The sequence below is a fragment of the Leopardus geoffroyi genome, chromosome B1, assembly GCF_018350155.1.
Source record: "Leopardus geoffroyi isolate Oge1 chromosome B1, O.geoffroyi_Oge1_pat1.0, whole genome shotgun sequence".
In the NCBI taxonomy this organism is placed as follows: Eukaryota; Metazoa; Chordata; class Mammalia; order Carnivora; family Felidae; genus Leopardus; species Leopardus geoffroyi.
Window position 1 is genome coordinate 200,540,209 of NC_059327.1, and position 24,219 is coordinate 200,564,427.

Here is a 24,219-nt window from a genome sequence, read left to right on the forward strand (position 1 = left end):
CACCCACCAGCCAGCAACTTCACTCCTAGGTATAGACTAACAGAAAAGCAAGCACAGGTTTTTTTAAAAATCTGTTTAATGTTCTTATTTCTTTTTGAGAGAGAGAGAAAGAGAGAATAAGCAGGCATAAGCAGGGGAGGGGAAGAAAAAAGGGAGAGAGAGAATCCCAAGCAGGTTCCACGCCATCAGCGCAGAGTCCAACGCTGGGCTCGAACCCACAAACCGTGAGATCATGACCAGAGCTGAAATGAAAAGTCAGACGTTCAACTGACTGAGCCACCCGGCGCCCCTGAAATGGCAACGCAGGTTTAACAAAAGACTCAGCAAGAATGTGCACAGAAGCTTTGTACACGGCAGTCCTACATTTGAAACCATCCAAACATCCAGCAGTGAGAGAATAATTTCTGACATATTCCTGCATCAGAACTCCGCAAGTGATGGAAACAGAAAAAATTACGGTTTTGTGGACAATGGGGAGGAATCTCACAGACTGCGTTTTGAGCAAAAGACGACAGACGTAAAAGAACACATACCACGTGGTTCCATTGTTATGAAGTTCAAAACTAGGCAAAACGGAGATGTGTGGGGTCGACGATTTCTGAGAGGTCCCCAGCGAGCCCGCCTCCTGGCTTCCGTGCCCTGGGTAACCGATCCCCTCTTGGCACGTGGCCTGGCCCTAGCAGCATGCTTCTAATGAGCATCACACGGACAAAAGAGATGGGATGTCCCTGCAGAGGTGAGGCTACAAAAGGGTTCTGGCCTCCACCTTGCTCTCTCCCTTGCTCTCTCGGGAGGAAGCCAGTCTCCCCGCTGGCAAGGAACCAAGCTGGCCTTTCGTAACGGCCAGCAAAGAACAGAGGCCACCGGTCTGACAGCCTGCAAAGAACGGAATCCTGAAAAGCACCACCTGAGTGGGGTTGGAAGACCCGTCCTAGTCCAGCCTTAGGACTGCCACCTTCACCGTAGCCTGTGACAGTCCCAACTGAGCCACACCTGGACTCCTGACCCAATGGACAGGAAGACAAGAAATGTTTACTGCTTTAAGATGCTAAGTGCTGGGGTGCTTTGTCACGCAGCCACAGAGAACTAGCCTAGATGTTGGTGGCCAGAGGTAGGGTGTTACCGTAACAACCACCTGAAGCTGTGGGAGTGGCTTTGGGACCAGGCCGTGCACGGAGGCTACAAGAATTTCAAGGCACGTGTTGAAGAAAGCCCAAAGTAGCCTGGAATGGACCGCCTGTGGAAAGGCGGACCTTGGGGGACCTTGGCAGTAAGACCTCAGAAGGAAATGAGGACATTTTTGGAAGCTAGAGCCCGCTGTGTCTTAGCAGAAGGCTTAGCGCACTGCCCTCCGTGGCGACATGGAGGGCAGAAACGGGCCGAATGAGCCGGGGCCCCACGCAGGAGACTGCCCAACGAGCTGTTGGGAGAGTCTGTCTGGTTTCTTCCCGCCGCTTGGAGTGAAATGAAAGAGGGGGCGTAAAGAAGCAAGGGCTGTTAAAAAGGAACCAGGACATGATAGTTTTGAAAATTCTCCACTTCTCCAAAGAGTAGAGGATAGTGCAGTGAAGAAATGTCTTCTGAGCAAATATCAAATGCAGGGCATAAGCAGCAGACAGCAGTCCAGTGACTCCACAACTTTGGTGAAGATCTGGAAAGATGGAGGGTGGTTGTCCACAGGGTGAATCGGTCACAAAAGGCCCTGTGAAGAGATTGAGGGTGTGTCCCCAGAGCCTCTCCGACAAGAGGGCCTCTACAGAGCTCCGGGTGCGACCAAGGTAGGGGTAGACTTATCTGGAAGAAATCTGTGGGTGCCTTTTGTCTGATGGGGTAAGCCACAGAGGGATTCACGGGAGGCCAACAAAGGTTTGGGGAGAATCACTCTAGCAAAACACTGGCAGTCTGGGCTGAATGGAATGAAAACTCCTCGAAAGGAAAGGGGGCAGTTGGACCTTCAAAGTCTACTGGGCAGGAAGCAGGCTCAGCTGCAGGCACGTGCTGCCTGCCATGGGACGGATCGATGACGGGAAGTGGGGGGATAGAGCCAAGAGCCCGGAAGGCGGAGCCAAGAACCACGCAGAACTATTCTCGGGCTCCAAGACCACTCAAGGAACTGCCAACATGTGTCCGACCGGATTTCAGAACGGCTATGGACCCATCCTGAAGCTTTCCGTTTTCCCTCTTGAAAAGGAATGTCCACCCACCGTTGATGCTGTATGTTGAGTGTGTGTCAGGGGGAGGCAGATAACTCACCTCTGTGGCTCCAGAGACCTAGGGACTGTCCCCAAGGCGCCTCACCTACACCTAGATCTGACCTAGACACTTCCAGACTTTGGGGCCGTGATGGGGCTGTGACGGGGAGTCGGGAGGACCCTGGAAGGGGACAGATGTGTTCTGCATGTGAGAGGGGTATCAGTCACCGGGGGTCAGAGGACAGACTGGCAGACAGACTCGGAGAGGGCCCCCAGCGATACTCCCTTCCTGGCATTCACACCCTTGTACAACCCCAACTTTCTGGCTGTGGGCTAGCCTTAGTGACTTGTTACCAATGAACAGAATTCTGCTGCGTGACACAACATGTTTGCTTTTTACTCTGAATTTGAAAGAATTTTGATTTCACAGAAAAACTGCAAGGATGCAAATAATAAGAAGTAAAGCCAGTAGCTAACGTTCACAGCGAACCTTCAGATCTCACGCACTTCACCATCGCGGCACAGTCCTGCTGCGCTATGGAACTGCCTTACCATCCTGGCTCTGTGCCCCATGTAACAGCGAGCAAGGTGTTCCCGTCTGAGCCTCAGTTTCCCTACCTATAAAGTGGGGACGTCTATGCCATCTCTATGTCATGGAGTAGTTGTGAGCATCGCCATATACGTGGCATCGTGCCTGGTATTAACTCCCTTTATTAGATGCATCCAAATCTCCTGTATGCCTGACCTTGCTCGGGGACATCATGACCAACCCACAACCCACCCCCCCACCCCTGCAAGGCCAAGTGGCCATCCCTGCCTTCCTCCTCTTCTCCTCCATCTGGTCACTCGATGAAATCTGAAGAAGGTGCTCCTTCCTTCACACACTTGGCTTCTTCCACGTCCTCTATCTCCCGTCTTCATTCCTTCTAAGAAATGAAGTAGAACCTAGCTGGTCACCCCGCGTCCATCCTTTTCCTGCCAAGTTCATTCCACAGCCAGAATGCTCACATTGGGCTAATGTCTCCCTTTGCCCAAAGCTTCTGCGTCGCTGCAGCCTATTATAATGCGTCAGACACTGTCCTTCACATACGCGATAGAATTTAATCCTCACAAGGTAGGTGCTTCTGGATGAAGAACAAGAATGTTCGTGGGGTAGAGTTCCCTGCCCGAGGTAGGAGGGCTGGGAGGCGGAGGGGGCCGGGCTTTAGCCATCACACCCCCCTCCCAAGTCCCATAAGACGGTGATCAACCCCAGCGCCCACGTGCCTCATCTCTGGTGTCCCCCAAGTCTGCAATACATCTCCATTCAATCCTTATTTGTCTCTCACACAAACCCTTTGAGGTCCTCCGTGGCCTGCCGAAGGCCCCCTGCAGACGGTGCGTGTGTGACGCCCACGTGGAGCGTCTGAGGCGTCATCCAGTTCCCGGCCTGCCCCTTCGCTGCCTGGCCACCTCACTGACCGATGCCCCCACCCCTTCGATCAGACCTTCTGCACACGGCTGCCGACTGGAGTGGAAAGGGCGGACCTCCCTCCACACCGCTCACCTGAGCTATCAAGTCTCCATTTTCCGCGTGGACCAAGATCACAGCTCCCAGCCCCTTAAGGAAGGTGAAGGCTTCATAGAGCTGGGGAAGAACAAACAGGGGTTGGGGGAGATTAAAAAAATATATATATCACAGCCTGAACAGCTGCAAAGAGTGTTCTGCTCACGCACAGTCACCCACCCGCCGGCGGCCGCGGCCACGGCACGACCGTTCTGTTCACGCGGATGGAAAGTTAAGCCTTGGAGAGGATCTCCCTTTGACCCTGACGCCCTCTGGACGCTAAAGCAGGAGGTTGCGGGTAGGGCAGAACCGATCAAAGCCGCACCGTGGCACAATATGCCTTCCGTCTTGGTGCCCACCCGCGCCTTTCACGTTCTCTGCGGCCCTGCTCCATTGACGTGCCTTCAGCTGCCGCCGGGGACAACGAGGGTGCGAAGCTGGTTTTCGTTTTACTGAGACTGTGTAACTGAATGTGCTCAGCCTGTCCTGCGGCACCCGGGGGTTTGTACAGCTCTGCGAGAACTTGAACGCGTGTCATTTTCCAGACCACGGTGGGGTGGGGGTCGAAGTCTACAAGAACTCTTAACACTCAGGTCAACCCCTTATGTAGGCAGTACAGGCCCCGCCCACCACCCCTGCCCTCTTCCCACCTGCAAAGGATCAGCACTCAGACATTTGCACGCGGTGAGGCCCAAAGCCCCCACGTTCCTTCTCTGGGGCCTCTCGAATTTTCCCTTCGTTCTCCAAGTGTGCAAGGCAGCACCCCACCCTGGGACATGTACTTTTCTACGGAGATGGCAGGCGGGGAGGATACATAGGGGCAGGAAGCACCTTCCAGGACCCCCATCGCTCAACTCCACCTGTCCGTGGGGGTTGGCGGTTAGAATAGAACAGGGGAAAAGTTCAGTTATGCTAGACAGACTCATGCTACTTTGTCATGAGACTGAGCCAGTTTTAGCCTTTTGGTGACACAGCAGAGGCCTCCAGGGCATCTGGGGGTAAGCGATTCTCTATAACTGCGCGTGTTTATTTTGAAAGGCAAGACACGGAAGCATCTCCCATCACACATCGAAGGCATTACAGCTTACTGGCATCCCTATGTGCCAGGCACTGCCCTGGAGCCTCGTGTGAACTCATCCAATCCTCTGACAACCTTCATGAGGCCCTTAGGAGTCTAAAGCAGAGAGGTTGAGAAAGCTGCCTCGGGCTGCCCAGCAAGGCCAAAGCTTGCGGCCAAGCAGTCTGGCTGTCGCATCCCTGCCCTTTACTAGCGCACCACCCCGCCTTTTTAACCAGCAGAGGGCAGGGCACTGATAACAAAACAAACCAGGAGCCCCAGTGGCGTCAGAAGGCCAAGCGCCCGGTAGACAGTCACTGCGTCACCTGTACCATCGAGCCGCACCTTCTCCATAGCGGCTGTCCCCACACGACAATTGTTTGAAGGCAGCACGGCCAGAGATGACCGCCTTGCACAGGTGAGAAAAACTCAGGGAGGGAGTGGCCCCAGTCACTCAACTGGCCGGAGAGACAGCCAGGACTCTTCTCTGGGTCAGAGCTAACGGCATGGTCCCCACTCCTCTGGGTCAGAGCTAATGGCATTGTCCCCAAACTTGCTAGAGCCCCAGGATGAACTGCACAGCTTTTGGAAAGTCTGTGATAGGATCTGAGTCTGTCTTTTCAATGAGCGTTTCAGAGGATGCTAAGGATGAGCTGGGTTTGGGAACCACCGTGCAAGGGACCCCCCCACTCCACCCTACTCTAGGAGCCAGAAAGGAATGCAGGCCCAGCAGGCGTGGGGACTGACACAGGTCACTCGGCGATTTAGCGGACAGACCGGGACTTGAACCCAGACCTCTCCCCTGCCCCTTCTCACAGCTCCCTTGCCCTGTGCTGTCTTGCCCGACACGGTGGCCTATTCCTGCCCAGGAGAGGAGGTGTGCAAGAGGACCTACCTGGCTATCAGACATCTGGTAGAGATCCTTGTACGCCATGTAGACTTGGAAGGAATTGACACCTGTTTCAAGATGAAAAAAGAGAACAGAAAAATGCATTAAGAAAAAAGACGGGTGACTCTCCAGTCAATGATCACAGTACAGAGTGCTGACCTCTAGGATAGAGGGCTGCCGCTGGGATTCACAGTGGGGACACCGAACCCAGCCTGGGGGTATGAGGAGGAGGGCCAAAGGAGGCTTCTAGGAAAGTCACACAGGCTGAATCTGAAGGAGAAGAAGGGGGCGTGGGAGGGAAGGAGGGGGAGGAGGGGGAGAGGTGGGGGAACCATTTGGATTGAGAGGGGGTGTGCATGGGTAAGGACGGTAGGGAGGATGTGAAGGTACTAGAAGTGTCCTACAGCGGGATCCAAGGGACCACGTGGGGTTTTTTTAATCCCTTATGTTTTATGTTAAAATCCATAGAACGGAATTCACCATCACCGCCATTGTGAAGTGTGCATTTCAGTGGCGTTGAGTGCGTTCAACAGGTTGTGCAACCATTCACCACGATCTACTGGAGCATGTGTTTCTAAAGCAAGAAGTGACATGATCAGGCTTTTTTGTCTCAGAAAGACCATGCTGGAAGCGGTGTGGAGGATGGGGGGTGGGTCTGCAGAACAGCAGAAAGAAATGGCAGCTCGTAGGGTGATGGTGAGAGCGAATGGGACAGGTGCGCAGAGACTCTGAGCCTGGACAGGAGCTGCAGGGTCGGGGGAAGATTCGAAAAGGTGGAAACGGCAGGCTTTCACGTGCTGTGTGGACAGGCCAGCAGGGAGCACGGGACGTAGGGGACCCTTCCCTAACACGCCTTCCAGTTGCTTGAGGACAGGCACCATGTCTTAAATACGACTTTATTATTTTTTAATGTTTATTTATTTTTTAATACTTTTTTTAATGCTTATTTTTGAGAGAGAGACAGAGCATGAGCAGGACGGGGCAGAGAGAGCGGGAGACACAGAATCCGAAGACAGACTCCAGGCTTGAGCTGTCAGCACAGAGCCGGATGTGGGGCTCAAACTCACAAAGCATGAGATCACAACCTGAACCCAAGCCGGACGCTTAACAGACTGAGCCACCCAGGCACCTCTTAAATACTATTTTAATTTGCACACCCATAATATGTGCTGTGCAATTACTGCTTGTTCATGGAATCCAGAAGTGTCTGGATAATATGAGTTGAAGGCAAACTATGAAATGGGATTTAGAACTCCTTTATACTAAATAATGGTGAAGATAAACCAAAATCTTTCCTCGTGTAGAAAACCCTGGCAACAAAAATTCCTTGTCAAATTATTAGGAAAAATTTAAAGGAAAAGTAATATTCGGAAAGCAACATTAAAAGTATCTGCTTCTGGGGTGCCTGAGTGGCTCAGGTGGCTAAGCATCTGACTCTATATCTCAGCTCAAGTCACGATCCGAGGGTCATGCGTTCAAGCCCCGTGTTGGGCTCTGGGCTGACAGTGTAGAGTCTGCTTGGGATTCTCTCTCTCCCTTTCTCTCTGCCCCTTCCTCTCTCTCTCAGAGTAAATAAATAAACCTAAAAAAATTTTTTTAAATAAAAAATAAGAACAGCAGACACAGTTATTTTTGGGGGGAGAAGGGTATTATGACGGCAACACAGCCCACGGATCTTCTATTGGGGGGCATCTGGCAAAGCTCTATTTCTTGTCTGAGTAGGGGAGCCTCATAATAATTCATAAAGCTACATTGTTTTTATTTGTGTGGTTTTTTACTTCTGCTTTACTTTAGGTTCAAAATATTCAAATAAAAGCAAAGAAGCCAAAAACCCCAAAGGGAAAACAGTACTTTCAGACAATTTAAGAAAAAAAAAATGGCTAACTAATAAAGACAAAAAAAAATTGATTTTATTTGTAATCAAAGTAATTCAAACTAAAACCTCAGCACGGCACCACATCTTAACATATGGTGCCCAGAGCTAGTGAATGTGCATCGAAATGAGTCCCTCTTACATACCAATTTGCACCTGCTTAAAAAACCAATTAAGCCATGCATATCAAGAGTAGTAAACGTTCCAGAATATTCGGCTGGATGCTGCCAGTACTAGCAATGAGCCTAAGGAAACACAGTGGGTCCTGGTATTCACAAAACCTCCCAAATTCACAGATGCCATCATTAACAGTTTTTTCCAAGGAGCCTGCATGAAACACCAGTTCTCAAGGACTGCACTGAACACTTACTGGACTGTCAACCCATTCATAATCCCTTCCAGTTCTTGGCAACCCCACTCTTACTCTCCCCACCTCATAACCTTGGAGGCAGCCATGTCCATACCACGTGACCACAGACCACAGATGGTAGCCTAGGACTGGGCACCTAGGTCCCACCTAGGACTGGGCAGAGGCTAAGCTGAGCCAGGAGGAAGGACAGAATCCAGTTAAAACCCCCAAACACCTGCTGGTCTCTGAACCAGAGATGCACACCCAAAGGGCGGGCCGCTGCATTCCATCATGGTGAGACAGAAATGGAGGATGCAGGTCAAGGGTGAGGGGGAACAGAGCTGGCTCAGAGAGAAAAGCACAGAAGAACAGGAGGCAAGACGCCCTTGCAAAGGATGCTTGGATACACATCATTATCCCTAAGGCACATCTGCTCCATTCAACTTAAGCCAAAATCTGGAGGGATTCTGTTGTTTGCAATCAAACACGGGGATGTTGATATCCATATTGGTAAAGAAAACCTGATTCATCAGCAACGAACAGGTTTCTTTACTGCAGGGCTTCCCCGGATTTTAACATGATAATGTGCATTAAGAATATTCAAGAACAGAATAAACAGGGAGCATTTCCCTAACTTATTGGACCCCAGAAGCCCTTTTTCATGGAATATTTATTTTCTCACTCATCAAATATTTACTGAGTCCTTACTATGCATGAACACCATCCTAGAAGTTTGAGATACAGCTGTGACCCAGGAAGGAAGAAGGATGCCTGCCTACCTTCTACTTGGAATAAGCAATAAGTGAATAAATAAGCAAGGGCGTTTCATGCAGAGATGGGTGCTAGGAAGAAATTAAGCAGGCTGATAAATTTTTTAAAGTTTCACAAAGTTCTGCAGTGACTCTGCCTCTCCCCACTCCTTGAATGAGGGCTGATCTGGAGACGTGTGCCGACCAATGGTCTGAAGCAGAAGTGACGCCACATTGGCTCCAAGCCTCGCCTTGGGGCTTCCGGATCACTTTGGAGCCTCATGTGAAGGGTCTCGGGAGAGCCTGTGGGAGGACAGGTCATGGACATGTATGTGTTGCTTATCCATTCACCCATCGATGGACATTTGGTTTGCTTCCACCTTTCGCCTATTGTGCACAATGCTGTACAACTATCTCTTCAAATCCCTGCCTTCAATTCTTCCTGATAAATACCCAGAACTAGAGCTGCTGGACTGTAGGGTGGATCTATGCTTAATTTCTTGAGGAACCTCCATACTGCTTTCCAAAGTGGCTGCACCATTTTGCATTCCCACCGATGGTACCCAAGGCTTCCCATCTCCCCACAGCCTTGTCAACACTTGTTCTTTTCGGATATTTTGATAACACCCCTTCCATGGGGTGTAAGGTGGTATCTCATTGTGGTTTTAACAGTTGCCATTTTCACCCACTAGATGTTGGAGTGGTTTGTTCTAAAAACAAAGGCTACCTGATACAGAAATCAGTGCCTGGAGGTCGGGTGCTGCAGTGGCCAAAACCTAAAACATGTGGCCTTGGCCTTGGGACTGGGGAGTGAGTGGAGGTCAGAATAGTCCCGAGGAAACTGTAGGCAAAGGCTGGGGGAAAATACCCAACAAACTGTTAGTGGAGGGTGGGAAAGGGGCCCTTCATCCTAGGTAGTGGCAACACGACGGGAAAAACCATGACGAGTAACTTGGAGGAAAATGTACCCAGAGAACTTGCGGGTCTGCCTAAAATGATTTCCATGAAGAACACAGCAAGTGCCAGTTGGTTTCTCTAAGCTACATGTGATGAAGCACCAGAACACACACATCAAAATGGACCTGAGGGGCAAGGATCAGGTTAGTTTGTAAGAGAAATTGAGTGAACACACAGGGCGACTTCTCCTCTCTACTCTTGCCAATCTGCAAACAGTTCTCAAAGTGAAAAATGACCTCAAGTGTAAGATTCAATCAAGGGTATACCCAGAACTCTTTGTTAAGACCTCATAGAAACCCAAGGTGGTGCCCAGTAAACTTCTTTGGCCAGACAAAGGGCTTCAAAAAAAATTTTTTTTGAAAAAAAATTTTGTTTTATTTATTTATTTAGAGAAGGTGACAGAGAGAGAGAGGGAGGGAGAGGGCATGAGCAGGGGAGGTGCAGAGAGAGGGAGAGAGAAAATCCCAACCAGGCTCTGCACCATGAGCACAGAGCCCGACGTGGGACTCAAACTCACGAACTGTGAGATCATGACCTGAGTCGAAACCAGGAGTCGAACATTTAACCGAGCCACCCAGGTGCCCCAGGGCTTCTAAGAATCTTACAAGTATCATCACATAGCACACTGACAGTCACCTAAAGTAGAAAGAAGCCTGTCTCAAAAAAAGATTTGTCCATGGGGTGCCTGGGTGGCTCGGTTGAGCATCCGACTCTTGATTTCAGCCCAGGTCGCGATCTCACAGTTCGTGGGTTTGAGCCCCACGTCAGGCTCTGTGCTGACAGTGCAGAGCCTGCTTGGGATTCTTTCTCTCCTTTGTCTCTGCCCCTCCTCTACTCACGCATGCACACATGTATGGGGGCGCTCTCTCAAAATACATACATTTAAAAAAAAATTTGTCCATTGGAGTGTCCATTTGTCCAATGGAGTGAACTACAATGTGACCATTGGAAACCCACAATGTTTTTAAGAAAAGTATACCCTCTGTGACTAAAAGAGACTGAGCCTGTTCAAAATGAACTTTCCATGGGTAGGGAAGAGGCTGAGAAAGGTACTTTGCTGCAAACATGGGCCACTTTTATGGAAAGCAAACTCTATCTCTAAGGGTCTGGCCAAGAGTCCAGAGGGTAGAGCCTGAGCTATGCAAGCAATGGCCTAGGGCAGGGGACAGGAAGCTTTTCCGTAAAGGGTCAGATAGTAAATGTTTTAGGCTTTGTGGGCCATATATAGTCTCTGCCACAAATTCTTCTTTGTTTCCTTGTTGCTGTTTGGATTTTGTTTTGAAAAACCCTTAAGAATGTGAAATTCCTGGTTGATAGGCTGCATAGAAACCTAGAAACGGGCCACGGGCCATATTTGGCCCACAGATTGTGGAGTCTGCCAGCCCCTGAACTTGGGCACCACTCCCAAGGAGAAGGACTGGCCTGGATGAAGGAATGTTCTCTACCCCCAGGAAAGGTCTTCCCAGCAATGTGTCCGGCTGGATTCCAGTCCTGTGGAGTTATGACCATGTGCCACTTGTCTTGTCTCTTTGCAAATGGACTGTTTATCGTGGTTGTCCTGTCTGTGTCCCACCATCGGATGTGAGGTGTACGGGGAGGGGAGGCACAGAACTTACCTCTTAGGCTCACAGGTCTTTGGATCAAGAGAAGCCGTACCCAAGGAACCTCATCCACATCCTACATACATGCTCATAATGAGATACTGGACTCTGAGCCTGATGCCATAACTGGAGGGAAATTTTGAGATGGCTGGATGGAGTTGAGAGTATTTTGAACGAATGAAGGAGAACTGCACTAATTACGGCCAGATGAGACACAATTTAGATTACAATGGCCACGAATTGTTCCAAGTTCATCTCATCAGTGGAGTAGTCTTTTTTTCCCATCCCTTGAATCTGGGATACTCTTGTGACTCAACTTGACCAACAGGATGCAATGGACATGATGTTGTGTGAGTTCTAAGCTTAATCCTCAGGAAGGCTTCCAGCTTCTACGTTCACCTGTTGGAACACTGCCACCAAGTGAAGAGGTCCCAGAGAGCCCATGAGAGGACAAGGGATCATGTGTGGAGCATTCCCCCACCCCCCTTTCCACAGCCATTCCAGCTGAGGCCCAAATGTCTGAGTGAGCCCAGACAGGATCAGTAGAGAAACTGTTCAACTGAGCCCAGCTGTGGTTGTCAACCAACAGAATCAGAAGGTAATTAATGATTGTTGTTTTAAGTCTTAGGTTTGGAGTGGTTTGTTACACAGCAAAAGCTAGCTGATACACAGGGCAATGTGACAAAGAGACAATCAAGTGCTCGCAGAAAGATCCAGGAGGTTCATACCAATAGTGGAATGACACCATTGCCCGTGCACTGCTGTTCTTAGAAAATAACCAAGTGACACAGGCTAAACACCTGACCTAAGTGACACAGCCTAACACCTAGCCAATATGAGTTCCTCTCTTCTTTACTGGGCTCGATTTTTTTTTCCTCTTCTTTTCAATGGTTTCTGCATTAAAGTTTCTATTTTGAGACTGAAATGCTGCTGACATCCAACAAAGCCAGTAAGTGCTATTAATAGGGGTCTGTGGCTTAGAAAACACAGGCAGGACTTCCCTGTCAGTGGTTTATAAAAAATTCCATCCCAAGGGAAGCCATTCTCCCTTGCCAAGTCTACACAGCATGCTGGCACCACCGTTTTCTAGAATAACTTCTTGTATTTTGAGATTTCTAAAATAAGCCATAAGTTGCTTGATCGAAAGATGGATTTAAGTGCTGAACCGCGACTTTCACATCCCACGGGCTGAGCCTGTCCTTGGGAGACGCACGGTGAACCTGTTCTCTTGGCAGCCTGAATAGAGTGAAAAAAGCACTTGGCAAGAAGGAGGTCAGGGGCTGGGCAGCAGCTGTGAGGAGTTGCACCTGTGCCCCGGACAAGGGCTCCCAGCAAAGGGAGCACCCAAGGGGGCTAACTCCAGCCTGAGCCCCAGCTGCCAAGCCTGTGCCTTGAGCCAAGGGCGCGTTCTCCCAGTGGACCACCCCAAGAGGGTGCCAAAGACACCAGAAGCGCTCGCAGAGCTCTGTCAGAGACAACCGAGTCCAAGCGCTAGCTGCTGTGTGACACTCGGGAGGCGACTACACCTCTCTGAGCTCAGGTTCCATTTCTAAAAACAGGCAGACTGAACTGCAGGAGCTCTAAATTGATCTCCCATCCTGAAAATTTCCTGTGCTTGATTCTGCAGTCCAGTGATGATGACCCTCGAGATTCCCGAGCAAGCCCTCTGACTTAGAGAGCAAGGTGCAAAAATGCTGTAGGAAAGGACGCCAGGCATGTTCCTCCCTCCCTCTCCTCCTCCCCTAACTCATTCATTCATGTAAGTATGGACTGAGAACTTACTCTATGCAGGTGTGTGCTAAACACTTGGGGTACAGAAGTTCGCCAGAGCGTCTCTCAGGAACTCTGTCAGCTCCCCAATATTTGCTGCACCTCTCCGATGTGCAGGCACCTGAGGAAAAGCCCTTCAAAGCCACGTGAGCACCTTGGAACTTATCCTGGGGACACTGTGGAGCCACTGCAGGCATCCACACTAATTACTTTTTTCAATCCCACTTGTATGGCTGGGGGAAGAATGCACTGGAGGGGTAGGACTGGGGACAGAGACCGAGGGGGAATATCTGGAGGAGACACAGTGAGCCCCGCATCAGGGAAGGGACCGGGGGTGGAGACCCACAGTCAGATCTGAGCTACTGCACAGGAAAGCCGTGGATCCAGTGATGGATGGGGAAGGAAGAGCGAAGGGCACATCGGGAATGATCGTTGACAGGGGTCTCCAGGTTTCTGCCTTGAGTGAATGGCTGGACAGGGGTGCCCCTTGTGAGGCCCCGACTGACAGACAGTAGGGTTCACTGGAACCCCTGATGGGTTTGGGAGAACCTGGTAAGTCGAGCCCCATGTGGGCGTCTAGAGAGCTATGTTCTGGGTGAGTCTGGGCCAGGGTCATGGCACTTAGGAGCCCTGAGAGCGATATCCTTCATAACCCATCTACCCGATCTCAGACACAGGACTGGCCAACAGGAAGGAAAAAGCAAGAATAATTGCCCCTGGCAGGGGCCAGCTTCTACAGAGGACCTGGGAATTCTTGTTTCCCTCCAGGCCCTTTGGTCCTAGCAACCCCTACAGCCTGTCTGTGGTTAACCCTCTGGGCCCCAAAGGAGGGCATCTTCACTGGCTCACCCATCCTCGAGCAGAGGGTTCCAGTCCTGGGGTCTCCTTCAGGGGATGTGAGGTGCAGCCTGTGACCTGTCTGAGGGCCCAGGGGTCTTAGGGGGCTGGTGGTCCTTTGGGTGATTCCTAAAACCCTGACACAGGGTGGACGCAGGGCAGGCCCTGGGCAGTCATCCAGCCAGTGGCCCCAACCCTGCTTTGCATCAGAATACCTGAGCTTTGCAAACCCTCCCTCTGGGAATTCAGGTTCAGCGGGGCCTGGGGCCAGGCTCCAGCAGCCCAGGAGAAGAACTGGTGATTTAATCCAAGTGCCTCCAGCCCCCGATGAGACCACCGAGCAGGGGGCCACTGTGTGCCAGCCTTGGCCTGGGAACAGAGATGAGAAAAACCAACCTCTTCCTGAGTCGTCACGGTCTAGAGGGCAGTGAGAGCCCTGAGCCCCACAGCCTTGCTGGAGAAGCCCCCTCTGGGGCCGTGGGGGCTCCAAGGGGACCCCATCCTGGAGTGCAGAGCAAGCAGGAAAGGCTTCTAGAAGGTGTGGGTGCCCCTCCAGGAAGATGAGTGTTCACCACTGAACGCTGGTGTGGGACCTCCCTGCCTGCCTCAGTTGCACCAAGATTAGGCAGCCCGGGGGGCCACCAAATGATGAATGAGGCTGAAGGCCCCCGGGGCATTGGGTAAGCATCAAGGACCCTGCCTGAGGGACCACAGCGCCCCAGGTTCCCGGGGAGGGGGAGATGGGTGGCGGGGGTAAAGCCCCAGAGACAACAAGCCACTTCTTGCCCAAAGCCCTTCCACTGAGGTCACTGCCTCTGTGGGTGGCTGCACAGACACCAGCCCTTGTCACCGCATCCGCTGCTCTGGCAGAGCCTGCCAAGTGTGGAGACGGGCCCCTGGCTCTGGCAGCGCTTCCTCCCCCTTCACTAGGGCAGACTGGGGTAGGATCTCTCTCCACAGAGAGCACCCCTTTTATTTCTCCCCATGGGGACCATCAAGAGACATGCCGGGTTCGATGCCTGATGCCTGGCTTCCGGGGGGACTGAGGAGCTCACCATCCGTGGTACCTCGAGCAAAGCAATCCCTACCATGCACGGCCTACCTCTGAGGTTGCTACGACAACCAAGACCTCCATCAGGGTGGAGAATTAACACCGAGCTCAGGTCGTGGTGCCAGGTACCAGGGCCCTGGATGAGGGGCCGCCGAGCAAACACAGAGAGCTCGGCTGGGGGACTTGCCCAGCATCACGCAGCCAGGAGGCGGAAAGGCAGGATTTGAACCCGGGCGGTCCACCTGCTGGGACCGTCCCACACCTGCTGCTTCGTATAAGGCACGTGACACTTACAAGCCATTTCCACGGGTGCTCGTGGGAGGGAGAGTCCTAACGCTGCCCAGTGTTAGAAAACGAAACAAAGTTAGGGACAGAGCCAGTGACCTGCCCACCTGCTGCAGGCGGCCCAGCTCGGTCCCGGAAACCACCGCCTCCACCGTCGTCTCCCACGCCAACACCAACAGCCCCGCACAGACACAGGGTGGAGAGCACCCAGTGTCCGCCCTCAGCTCCTTGCCCTGTAAAATATCTACACAGGTAAGCATGGGTATCTTCACAAACATGTTTTCCCAGAACACTGAAACACCAAACAGTTGCAAACAGGCAGCAGCAGGTGCCGTCAGGAGCCCCAAGAGCCCTCTTCGGAATGAAGGACTTCTTCCCCGCTCCCCAGCCCCGGCTGCTGGGCGAGCTGCCGGCAGATGGCCCTCAGCTGTCAGTCCTGTTTGTACCACCCTCCATGCACAGAGCAGCCTAGCTCAAGGTCATGCCCCATCCCAGAGGGGCCACACCCAATGCCGGGCTGGTGGGAGGTGTGAAGTCCCCAGGCCCTTGGCATCCTCAGGATCCATCTGAAGGGCGTCCAGGTCTCAGAGCTCCCTGCAGCCAATCCTGTTTCCTGGGCTTCGCTCACAGGGGTGGATCCTGGATTCGCCCTGTGGGAGGCAAAATAACGGCCCCCCCAAAGACTGGACGTCCACACCCTAATCCTCAGGAACTATGACTATGTTCCCTTTCCAACAAAGGGAATCTGCAGGTAAGATTAAATTAAGGACCTTGGGATAAAAGATCATCCTGTATCACCTGAGTGGGCCCAGTATGATCACCAGGGTCCTTTTTAGTGAAAGAAGGAAGGGAGAGGTTGGAGTCAATGAGAGGGGAGGGAGGCAGTGGCTGGAAGGATGCAGGGCCAGGGGCCAAGGCACTTGGGCAGCCTGTAGGGGCTGGAAAAGGTAAGGAAGGGGCGCCTGGGTGGCTCAGTCAGTTGTGTCCAACTTCCGCTCAGGTCATGATCTCGTGGTTCGTGAGTTCGAGCTCCGCGTCGGGCTCTGTGCCAACAGCTCGGAGCCTGGAGCCTGCTTCGGATTCTGTGTCTCCCTCTCTCTCTGCCCCTCTCCTGCTCGCATTCTCTCTCTCTCTCTCTCTCTGTCTCACAAATAAATAAATAAACATTAAGAAATATTTTTCTAAAAAAGGGCAAGGAAGTGTTCTCCCTGGGCCTCCAGAAGGAGCCCACCCTGCCAGTACCTTGTCTTGAACCTTAAAGCCTACTTCAGACTTCCGGCCTCCAGAGGTGCCATCTGGGTTGTTTTAAACCACAGGTTGCTAGAGTTTGTTATAACAGCAACATGAAACTAATCCACACTCGCTTCCTACAGGCCATCCTCTGCCTCAGAGTCGGCTCCCTGCGAGCCCTGACAACACGATTTTTTAAAATTCTCCACTAGGGGGTAGATTAACCCAGTACCTCCATAAAATGGAATACTCTTAGGAGAAACGATGGAATGATGATAAAAGAAATAACTAATAATACAGAATCAAACCAGGGGCCAGCACTCCTCTAAGTACTTTATATATACCCTCTCGTTGGACTTTCAAAACAACCTCGTTGTTACCTCTGTTCTCCAGACGGGGAAACTGAGGCACAGAGAGGCTGAAGGATTGGCCTAAGGTCACACAGCCGCTAAGTGGAGGGGCCTGGTTGCCCATGACATTTATTGAGGAAAAAAGCATACTGCAGGGGCACCTGGGTGGCTCAGTCAAGTGTCTGATTTTTTTTTTTTTTTAATTTTTTTTCAACGTTTATTTATTTTTGGGACAGAGAGAGACAGAGCATGAACGGGGGAGGGGCAGAGAGAGAGGGAGACACAGAATCGGAAACAGGCTCCAGGCTCTGAGCCATCAGCCCAGAGCCCGACGCGGGGCTCGAACTCACGGACCGCGAGATCGTGACCTGGCTGAAGTCGGACGCTTAACCGACTGCGCCACCCAGGCGCCCCAAGTGTCTGACTCTTGATATTGGCTCAGGTCATGATCTCGTGGTTTGAGGATTCAAGCCCCTAGTCGGGCTCCATGCGGACAGTGCAGGGCCTGCTTGGGATTTTCTGTCTCTGTCTCTCTCTGTCTCTCTGTCTCTCTCTCTCAAATTAAATAAATAACAACTTAAAAGAATGAAAAATATTCTTTAAAAGAGCATACTGCAGGGGCGCCTGGGTGGCTCAGTCAGTTAAGCGTGCGACTTCAGCTCAGGTCATGATCTCACGGTTCACAGGTTCGAGCCCCGCGTCGGGCGCTGTGCTGACAGCTCAGCCCTGCTCTCTCTCTCTCAAAAATAAACATTTAAAAAAAAATTTTTTTTAAAAAGCATCCTGCAGATTATGCATATTACAGTTCCACTTAAGTAAAAATTATGGCTATGTGAGCATGTACCTCACAAATACACAAATAGGAAAAATGCCTGGGAAGACAAACACCAAATTACCACTTTTTATGTTAGACACTTCCATACTGTTTCTCAATAAATGCGCATTAGTTCTTTTGTTTTCATTTATTTAATGTTTATTTATTTTCGAGACAGAGACAGAGCACAAGCAGGAGAAGGGCAGAGACAGAGGGAGACACAGGATCGGAAGCAGGTTCCAGGCTCTGAGCTGCCAGCACAGAGCCCGACGCGGGGCTCAAACCCACGAACCGTGAGATCACGACCTAAGCTGAAGTCGGACACCTAACCGACTGAGCCGCCCAGGTGCCCCTCCCTGTTTTGTTTTTTTAATGTTTATTTCTTTCTGAGACAGAGAGAGACAGAGCATGAGTGGGGCAGGGCCAGAGAGAGAGGAAGACACAGAATCCAAAGCAGGCTCCAGGCTCTGAGCTGTCGGCACAGAGCCCAACGCAAGGCTCGAACCCACGAACCATGAGATCGTGACCTGAGCCGAAGTCGGACGCTCAACCAACTGAGCCACCCAGGCACCCTACGTGCACTAGCTCTTAAACTTAAATCAATAAAAAAAACGTTACACAGTACGAGTTAGACACTTAAAACCAAGAATGCACCGAAAAACCTCCACAAGCCATTTCCTTACAAGTGTCCAGTCAAGGGGAGAAAATTCTCTGCCCTCCTCCAGGACAACGCGATAAATACGACCCCACAAAGTCCCCTCCCTGTGGCATTCTCTTGTGACAGCTTTGTGATCTCAGTGTCCCCCCTGTCCCCTCTGCACATCCCCATTGGGTCAGGCTCTGCTAAAACTGATACGATGAGCCCCATGGGGAGAGTGGAAAATTGCTCAGGACTTAACACGAGGTGAGGAAGGCAAGGTACAGAATTGTAAATTCCCTTGGATGGCGACTGCCCAAAACAAGAGTGTGATTCACAGCCACCGCAAGGGAGGGATATCGCCTTCTTGATGTGGAGAACCCAGACACAGAACACCCAAACTTGTAAGTAGGCAAAGAATACAGTCAGACATTCACAACGAGGATGCAAAATGTCTGACATAATTAATGATAAAAAAAACTGCAGCGGACGCTGATAGACTGGATTTGCCTCATCAAATTTACAAGGATTTTGTAGACGTAACGCCCCACGGTACACACGTGCAAGGAGCCAGAGACACGGGGACTGTGGGCATGCAAGCGTGTGCATCCTCCAGGAAAGCAATTTGGCTGCAAGTGTCACAATCTTGAAAAACGTTAACACCTTGACCTTGTAATTCCACCTCTGGAAATCGAAGGAAGCAATTAGAAATGCAAACAGATGTTCGTAGACAAAGATGTTCACCGTAACACCATTTACAGTAAAGCAGAGAGAAAACCCAAGTGCCCGATAAAAAGAAAATAAGCAAGTTAACCATTACGTGCTACATCACAAGCCATTAAAAAGTTATTAATGAAAACTAATGATGACTCATAAAATGTTAAGTGAAAATAGAAGGATCTCGAATAACTGCCGTCGTATAACTATATAAGGAGGAAATCGTCTAAATAGACAGGGAATGGAAAGCAATACTCCTTAACGTTAATGTAGGTGGTGGGGGCGGGGGGTATGGCCAGAAGAAAAACATTTTTTCCTTCTCTTTATTTCCTCACTCTTTTGTATTGTGGAGAATATACTCTTATAATGAGAAAACACAGCATCTCTATCTTCAAAATTGAAAACACCCTCTAGGTCTCCTTGAAGCATCTCATTCATTTGAGGGTGCCTCTTCAGAGAGCATCCAGAACAGTCCCTCTGCAGACAGACCACTCCTGTCCTGGTTCGTTCTGTTCTCTTGTTTTGCTTCATGTATCTGCAATTTATTTATTTATTTATTTTTTCAACGTTTATTTATTTTTGGGACAGAGAGAGACAGAGCATGAACGGGGGAGGGGCAGAGAGAGAGGGAGACACAGAATCGGAAGCAGGCTCCAGGCTCTGAGCCATCGGCCCAGAGCCTGACGCGGGGCTCGAACTCACGGACCGCGAGATCGTGACCTGGCTGAAGTCGGACGCTTAACTGACTGCGCCACCCAGGCGCCCCTCATGTATCTGCAATTTAAATCATCTCAACATGATGCACACTGTAGTGTCCACACTGTTCCGGGCCACCCGGTGTGAGTGAGTCCAAACAGAAGGGAAACAGCCTGGGATACAGAGTTGGATAGAGACGATCCCCCCACTCATAGAGCTCAGGGGGTAACAGACGAGCCAAAGAACCAGCGTCCCATAGTCCAAGTATGATGGAAAGGGGAGAGCCAAAAAAAGGGAAACTGGAGAAGGTGCTAGTTGAGCTCGGGAAGCCGAGTAGAAGAAAGGGCCATCCTGGTAGGGGGTCCAGGGTGAGCACAGGTCCAGTGGTCAAGCAGGTTTCAGGGGACAGCATCCAGGATAACAAGTACCCCAGATATGTTGAGGCAGAGAAAGAGAAAGGGGACTAGATCAGCGAGGGCCCTGCGTGCCAGGCTAAGGAAATGAGGCTTGCTTCCGTGAACAGGGGGATACCTCCCAAGGGCTCGAAGGAGAAGAGGACAGACCCCTTATAGAGGATCCCGTTTTTGCATTGTTTATGCGACAGTGTGCAGCACATAGCTGGGCTCCCCGCAGACGCAGATAAAGGGATTTTTCACTTCACATAATCAGACCCGCCAAAGAACCAGAAATTCCAGAACTGCGCCCCCATTCTGAGACTTTAACTGACCTTTGTCCTGCACCAGCACCTCCAACTCCTCCCGGACGCCATCGTACCAGCTCGTGATGTCCACATGGAGGGAATAGTCGCAGCAGGATTTGGTGTCAGCTGCTTCGTGCCATTTCTCGAAGGAGGTCAGCAGGCTAGACCCAGGTTCAGGGACAACATGGTCAACTGTGAAAGAACGGTACTTGTCACATGCCAAGATGTTTAGGACCCAAGATGTCCCAATGGTAGGCTCTAATAGCCCCTTCACCCCATCACCACCATCACCACCATCACCACCACCACCTTAATCATCACCCCTATTTCCATCACCAAGATCAACATCCTCATCATCACAACCCTCTTCATCATCATCATCAACATTGCCATCAATGTCACCATGACTACCATAACCATCAGCAGCGGCATGGTCACCACCATTGTCATTGTCATCTTCAGCAGCAGCAACAGTATCACAACTATTTGTTGAATGCTTACTATGCCTCAGATACTGCCACAAGGCCTAAAATTATCACATTTAATCCTCTCAACCACCCCACGAAGTGAATATTAGCATCTCCATTGCAGATGAAGAAACTGAGGCTCAAAGAGGGCAAGGAACTTGTCTAACATCACACTACTAGTTAAGTAGTAGGAAGATCCCCAGAGTCTCGTCTGCTGCAGTCTGAACCTTTCCCCTACCCCATGCTGCCATAGATGAAAAGTGAAAAAGACTTTAGAGACTAAAAGAATGTTAATTTCATCACCCTTTTTCAAATAAAATCTTAAATGTAAAGCAAATGAAAGGGGAGACGCCTAACTTTTAAGCCTCACTTGGCTTCGTATATCCCTCTAGCTACTGCCCTATCTCCCTAACATCCACCCTTTACAGCCAGACACCTATAAAGAGAGGTCCCTATTCTCCTCCCACTCACTCCTCCACCCATCTAAAGCATTGGCCTTTGCTAATTCAATCTCCATGTCTCTGGATTTAATGGAAACATCCAATCCTGACTCCACTGGCCCTCTCAGGGCACAGTGAATCACTCCCTCCTCTTGGTTTCCATGACAACATGGCTTGCTGGCTTTTATTCTACTTCTGTGGCCATTTTTCCTCAGGCTCCTTGGAGAATTTTCTGCCTCTCCTTGGCCATTAAATGGTCGAATTCCTCATGGCTTGGTCCTGGAATGTTTCCTTCAATGTAGCTAATCATTAAAATGTACCACTCCAGCTTAGCTGCAGAACTCTGAAACCAACTGTTTCCCCGACCTCTCCACCAGCAAAACTCAAAAGCTCCTCCAGATTCAAATGTCCCAAACCTTATGCAACATCGTTACCCCTTGCAAATCTGGTCCCCCACCACCTCCTTAGCTGTGCAGATACCACCTTAGTTCCACACCTAGGATCGAAGGGGTCATTCTTGACACTTCCTTTCTCTCAGATACCCCCACGTCCGACCCATCACCAAGTGCTTAGATTTCCCTCCTACGTATCCCTGGAGCTGTCCACCTCTGTCCACTCCATGGCCACACCCTTAGTCCTAGCCACCCTCTTCTCTCAGTGAGCTACTGTGATCCCACCGGTCCAGCCACATCTGATCTAGGCCACTCTATTATGGTCTCTTTAAAACCCAAAGCAGATCAGCAGATCACATCACTCTTTGCTTAAAATCCTTCGACAGCTGCTCATTGCCCATATGAAAAAGTCCAGCATTCTTACCTCAGCCATCGAGGCTCAGCACCACCCTCACCTTCCAGTCTTATCTCATAGGACTCTACCCCTAAGTCTCTGCATTCATGCCTCATGGGTCTCTTAAATGCAAACTGTGTTCTCCCATTACGGGGTGTTTGCACATGTCATTCTCTCTTCCTGGGGCTCTGGTCCCCTCCACCTTCTTCACCCAGTTAATTCATACTCATCCTCCAGATCCCTGCATGAATGCCACTTCTTCAGGGAAGCCTTCCTTGAATGCTTTGCCCCTCAGTTCAGAGTTCTGTGCTCCTTTCTGTTGTAGCCCGAGTCACAGACTATAGACATGGATATATAGTCATATATGATTTGTAACCCCCCCGAGCCTGCAACCACTGGAGAACTAGCACCATGCCTGCTTTTTCCATCCTCTCCTTCAACACCTAGCATCGTGCCTGGCACAGAGCAACCCTCAATAAGGATCAGCTGAATGAAAAAATGGGGTGGGGACTCAGAACCTCGCTGCCCCTCACACTCCTCTCACTATGGTCCTCCTGGTGTTGTCACAGGTTCTTGGAGTTCCATAAAACACACTGTGAAAACCACCCTATTATAGACGGGGAGGAGGACACCCAAAGGATGGGCCAGGGGCCTCCCCAAGAGTCTCAAAGCTCATGATGGGAAAAGAGCAAAGGGGGACTCTGGAGATCCTGACTCCTCATCTGGGGCTCTGTCCTCTAGTCCACACAGGTCACCTGAGCCTGGAACTTCCATCTCCACCTCTCAGAACCATCCGAGCTCATATTTCCAAGTACTTATCATGTGCCATGCACTACGCTCAGTAACCTCGTGTATGTCTCGCAGCAATACTATGGTGGGGGGGGGGGGGGAGGCTCCTATTATACAGCTCATCCTATAGGGCACCTGGGTGGCTCAGTCAGTTAGGCGTCCGACTTTGGCTCAGGTCATGATCTCGCTGCTCGTGGATCCGAGCCCCACCCATGATGGCCAGCTCTAGCCCACAATGTACTTCCAAAAGGGTTTGTTGGAGGAAGAGAGATGGGCAGGGTTATGGCCAGTTTGGGGATGAGCTGCCTGGATACAGAGAGCCTACCAGTTGAAAGAACACTGAAAATCAGCTAATGCTTGCTTAATTGAGATCATTTACTAAGGGGCGCCTGGGTAGCTCAGTAGGTTAAATGACTGGCTCTTGATTTCAACTCGGGTCATGATCTCACGATTCGTGAGACTGAGCCCTGTGTCAGGCTCTATGTTGACAGCACGGAGCCTGCTTGGGATTCTCTCTCTCCCTTTCTCTCCGTCCCTCCCCAACTCATGCTCACTTTCCACTCCCCCCAAAATAAATAAATATTTTTAAAAACCATTTATTAAAATGAAATCCAAGAAAGAAAAGCTACTTAAAAAATATAGGGGACTGCAAAGTGCAGTAAAGGAAGAATCCAGCCTCCAAAGAAACCACTGAGGTACATGGCATTATTTGTGCACAATTCTTCCTCCACTCCCCACCTTCCCCATGGCTCATGGTGGGCAGAGTGAGATCCCAGTTACTTTGGGCTTGGCCATGTGACTTGCTTTGGCCAACAGAACTTCTGTGTGTAAGTGAAGACATAAGGTGGTAAGAGGAGTGATAAGTTCCTGCCAGACCTTTCTTGCACTTCTGCCATCTGCCAGGAGAAGGGCACAGTTGAGGTGGCCGTTGGTTCCAGGATGGGGGATCCATGGTGTCCCTGAGAACCCAACCCACAGCCTGAAGCAGACCCACTCCAGTCCTCTCCTTGGGCCCTCAGATCCTTGACCAAGAAAAACAAGTGATGCTTGAAGTTTGGGACTGTTTGTTATGCAGCATTATCACAGCATTACAGCATCGATACTGACTAGTACAACCTGCTCCCCACTGTGTAACGTCCAGCAACTTATTTCATCTTTGTGAGCCTCTAGTTCTCCATCTTTCACAGTAACACCTACATGACTGGTTCCCAAACTTTAGCCATGTGCACACCAGGTTCAGGAAATTTTGGCTTTGTCTGCCTATAATCCATATCATTCTTCCCTTGATACTTTTCTTTAAATCAGTCCACAGTTCCTAGAAATTTAAACGTTCATTTTAATCGCACAAGAAACAATAGTACCCACAATGTGCCGGTCATCTCATTTCAAATGCATTAAAATGCTTTAAACTTTTAAATGTCTATTGCCTATAAAATT

The 24,219-nt window shown here is 50.4% G+C and overlaps 1 protein-coding gene across 2 annotated transcripts in view; it reads right to left on the reverse strand.

Annotated features, from left to right (window-relative positions):
- The window catches only part of CRMP1 (collapsin response mediator protein 1), a 78,248-nt gene that overhangs the window by 22,164 nt on the left and 31,865 nt on the right, over window positions 1-24,219 (reverse strand). For both annotated transcript variants that reach the window (XM_045474601.1, XM_045474603.1), the window contains exons 4-6: window positions 20,328-20,492; window positions 5,691-5,752; window positions 3,739-3,819 (exon numbers count right to left, since the gene is read on the reverse strand). In XM_045474601.1, the coding sequence (XP_045330557.1) occupies window positions 3,739-3,819; window positions 5,691-5,752; window positions 20,328-20,492 (308 nt within the window). The remainder of the gene's footprint in view (window positions 1-3,738; window positions 3,820-5,690; window positions 5,753-20,327; window positions 20,493-24,219) is intronic.